Source organism: Lacerta agilis, chromosome 2 (genome assembly GCF_009819535.1).
Source record: "Lacerta agilis isolate rLacAgi1 chromosome 2, rLacAgi1.pri, whole genome shotgun sequence".
NCBI lineage: Eukaryota > Metazoa > Chordata > Lepidosauria > Squamata > Lacertidae > Lacerta > Lacerta agilis.
This window is the reverse complement of record NC_046313.1, coordinates 55,524,959-55,529,094: the sequence shown is the minus strand read 5'-3', so window position 1 is coordinate 55,529,094 and position 4,136 is coordinate 55,524,959. Positions and strand designations below refer to the sequence as shown.

Sequence of the window (4,136 nt, the reverse complement as noted above, 5' to 3'; positions counted from 1 at the left end):
TTATTCACAAAATTAGTAGACTGCCTGCTATTGAGCGAATCTGAATTATTCATTGGGAATAAATTATCCAATAAATTTAGCATTTCTTTCTGTTTGCAAATGAATTAGTCCTCATTATTCCTGGGCATTTGCTATTCATAAGTGTTCACTGAATAGATTATTATGCAAACAAATTCCAACCTATGGGTGCTTCCAAAATTCTCTATTTACGGTGAATTGTTACTGATCAATAAAGCACATGACTTTTTTTCTGCCTGACTCCGGCTTGTTGAAGACAAAAATCTATTTAAACAAACGACAGAAATTTGGACTATAGCTAGGAAATGGTGAAAAGAATATCCTTCTGGATCCATTTTGAAGCAAATAATCAATTGTGTGAATTTTACTGGCAAATCGTTCATTTCAAAGGGAGCCAACTAGTGCAAGTTCACATAGGTAAAAGAAGCATATATTTACTATAGTAAGTGCATTTAAACCTCTCATTGGGAGACCTATACTGTAACCTGCATCAATAGATAGCCTTGTGCTTTTACCCTTCTGTAAAATGGGAGCAGTGGTATGCCTCACAGGGGTGTTGTAAATGGAAAATGCAAGAAAGATGGTTAAAGGTCTTTACAAATTAAAACCCCTATATAGATAAGGGTGGGCAACCTATTGCCTTAGGGCTGCACGCAGCCCTTGGCCTAATTTCAAAAGCCTTTTGCAAGTGGTGGGTTCAGAGCTCTGTCAACTTGAACAGATTATCTCTCCCTCCCCCAGTAACCTATTGGGCAAGGAGAGAGGAAAGAGAGAAGCAGGAGACAGAAAGAGAGAGATGGGAAGGAAAGGGGTTGGCAAAGAGTGTGAAAATTGGGTGGTAGAAAAGCAGGGGTGGCCCCATCAAAGTTTGGCCTCAGGCACCACTCACTGTTGACATATGCCCCCTCTCCCAGATTACCCCCAAAAGGGAATGTGTCCCTCAAAAGAAAAAAAACGTATGCTAATCCCTGATGCAAATCATAAATTGCATCAGAAAGTATTAGTAAACAACACTTCACATTTACCTTAACCTCCTCATTTGGGAATGTAAATAAGAATATTCAGGCAGATCTAATAGCAAACTTTCCTGATATTAGAATCATAAGGTTGGAAGAGACCTTGGGACGGGGGTCAACAAGAATGCTGCAAGGTGCTCGCTTCCGCAGCACATATACTAAAAATTGAAACGATACAGAGAAGATTAGCATGACCCCTGCGCAAGGATGACACGCAAATTCGTGAAGCGCTCCATATTTTTAAAAGAGTGGGAACCTTTTATAATAGGCCTATATTTGCAGAGTTCAAACGCGTTATTTTAGCCAGAAATATATGAAAGCTTTAAATTGAGATGTATTTTGGAGTTTCAGCACAAGACTGGCTGAAAGGGACTGGCCTGAGGGAAGAAGAACTTATATATCAAATCCGCTCCCCATTCTGCCTCCAGCCTCTTTCTCTGCAGGGTCGGTCGAGAGAAGACAAGAGACCTCAAACGGAGGTGATTTTTCTTTACCCCGTAAAAGCAGCGAGCATTGTGCCTCCCTGAAAATCTGCGTTGATACTATGTCTCTCCTGATGTCTTCCAGTGATCCCTCGCGCTTTATTCACGAGGTGACAGAAAAGGTCCCCTCTGAAAGAACTAAGCCCCGCAGGAGAAAAAGCGGGGATGGGATGAGGTGGGAGGCGGAGGAAGAACCCCCCCCCTCTCCAAATTCCCGCTTGGCGCACCGCTGAATGAATGAATGAATGAATGGCCCCTGGAACCTTCGGCTGCGAGCGCTCGGCCTCGCTCGCCCAGGCTCCTTCGGGGGCTCGCGAAGGCTAATCACTTTGTTCCCATCTCCCTCTCCCTCCCCCTCCCCTTTTAATAGACTAATGAAGCTCAAACAAGTAGGCTTAGCCCAGTGATAGCTCACGTGGCTCCCAGGCAGCTCTCTCTCGCCATTGGCCCGCGGTAATTATAGGCACACTCCCGTGAGAGCCCGAAATTCTCGGCGCATAAATTATGCAAATAGGGGAAAGTGCCGCACGGGGCAGACCTGATGCCTGGATTCATTCATTCATTCCGCCGGAGCTTGCCGGGTGGGGTGAGGTTGGAGGGGGGGGGGGCGCCGGGGGCCAGCCGCGCGAGAGAGGCCCATTGTTTTACGGGGTATATAAGATGTCTGAGGCCAGTCGTGTGCCACACTCGTTGCTCACACGACTTGATAGCGGCAGAGATCACTTCAGAGACAAGAGGGGTCGCGTGTCCCGCCCGTCGCTTTTCTCCCCGCCGGGATCTCCGAGGAGAGACCTCGTCGGCGCTCTCGCCGTCCTCCCGCTGCACTCGGGGGCTGGGCGCGCGTGGATGTGCGGACGGCCGCCCTGAGCAAGTGAGTAGGAGCGGGGCAGGCAGGCAGGCGCGCGTGGAGGGTTGGGCGCAGGGGCTTGGCGGCACAAGAGGGTGCAGCCAGGTCTGCTGGCTGGATACAAACGGCAAACTTGAACTTCAGCCCTGAAATGAAACTACACTGACGCTGGCAGAATAAAAGCTAAACATTTCTTACAGTTTCCTTTCTTGGTTGGGCTTTTTTTTTAAAAAAAAAAAACACTTACATTCACACGTTATTCATGTTTGATGCGGGGTTTTTTATTTAAAAAATTACTATTTTTAAAAAAATCATTTTTAGTTTTCCTTTTTTCATAGAATCATGGAATTGTAAAGTTGGAAGGAACTCCAAGGATCATCTGGTCCAACCCCCTGCAATGCATCTCCTTTTCTCTAGTTCAGTTGTGGTTCTCTCTCCAGTTTAGAGTTAATAACAATGGTGCCACCTTTCTTTTTCTCCTCCTCCTCCTCCTCTCAGGATGTCCTCGGCCCTGGAGACCAGTTACTCTGACCTGGAGAGCAGCAGCGACGTGCCCTTTTGCCTCACGGACGACGAAGGCAGCCTCAGCGGCCTACAGGCCCCTTCCCTGGCCACCCCCAAACATCTCGCTTCCCCAGAGCGCAGCCTCGAGAAGGGCGAGGAAGAGAAGGACCGGAAGAGGCGGAGGGGGCGCTCCAAGGTCAAGAACGAAGCTGTCCTGCACACTATCAAGAAGACCAGGCGGGTCAAGGCAAATGACCGGGAGAGGAACCGCATGCACAACCTCAACGCGGCCCTGGACGAGCTCAGGAGCGTCCTGCCCACCTTCCCTGACGACACCAAGCTGACCAAGATAGAGACCTTGCGCTTTGCCCACAACTACATCTGGGCCCTCTCTGAGACTCTGAGGCTGGCTGATCAGCGCCTCCAGAAACCTTCCAAAGAGATGGTCCTGCCCAGCTTCTTGAGCTCCACAGACCCGCCCAGCCCTGGCAGTGACGCAGGCTCCTGGATATCCACTGCCTCTCCAGCCACCTCTTCCCTCTCTGCCTGCACTTCAAGCCCTGGCAGCCCGGCCACCTCGGAAGACTGTTGTTATGGGCATACGGAGAACCTCTTCTCCTTCCGCTGCCTCCGTAAAGACTTGTTGCAGAGTACTTCTTGCTTTGTGCAGTACCACTAGATGACGGTGGTTTGCTCCTTGGGTGGGCAGTGCCCATTCTCTTAGCATTGCAAAACGATCAGTGCTTGCCCCGTGGCTTGCCCCGTGGCTCTAGGCTCCCATGAAAACACAGGGTGGAGAGGTGTACTTTGGGCCTCTTCACATCAAAGCAACCTCAGACTAATGTCAACTCCAACCCAAAAAAAGTCAGTGATGTTAAGAAATGTTCGCGTATACATCCAGATAGAGGGATGTGTGAACAAGGTATTGCAGTGTTTAGGCTCGCCTTTTGAACAAACCTGCTGTCATGGCAGCAAGACCCAGCTCACTATAAGATTTTGCTCCCTTTGCTAAGATTTTCTTTCTCTCTCCCTGCCCCTGCTTTTTTATTTATTTATTTATTTTTTGCACTTTTCTGAATGTCACAAATCCCACTTTGTTTCCTTCTTTTCCACTGGCCCTGAGCTCTTGGGCATCAATATGATTTAGAAAAGGGAATAAAAGGGACAGATTTGCTGCTACAGACAAGGTGAAAAGTCAATTTTACAATTTGTAGAGCTCTAATGAAGAAAAATGAGCATGAAAATTTGGTTTGAACGCCCTGACAATAC

General features: G+C 48.3%; 1 protein-coding gene and 1 non-coding gene across 2 annotated transcripts; both read left to right on the top strand.

Moving 5' to 3' along the window:
• Positions 1-1,168: 1,168 nt before the first annotated feature.
• LOC117043044 lies at positions 1,169-1,276 on the top strand. Its single transcript, XR_004426131.1, has one exon. It is a non-coding gene; the product is annotated as a U6 spliceosomal RNA (small nuclear RNA).
• An 843-nt stretch (positions 1,277-2,119) lies between these two features.
• Positions 2,120-3,546, top strand: NEUROG1 (neurogenin 1). The gene is made up of 2 exons (XM_033142553.1): positions 2,120-2,387; positions 2,862-3,546. The coding sequence occupies exon 2, from the start codon at positions 2,863-2,865 to the stop codon at positions 3,544-3,546; it is 684 nt and encodes a 227-aa protein (XP_032998444.1). The 5' UTR covers positions 2,120-2,387; position 2,862.
• Positions 3,547-4,136: the final 590 nt, after the last annotated feature.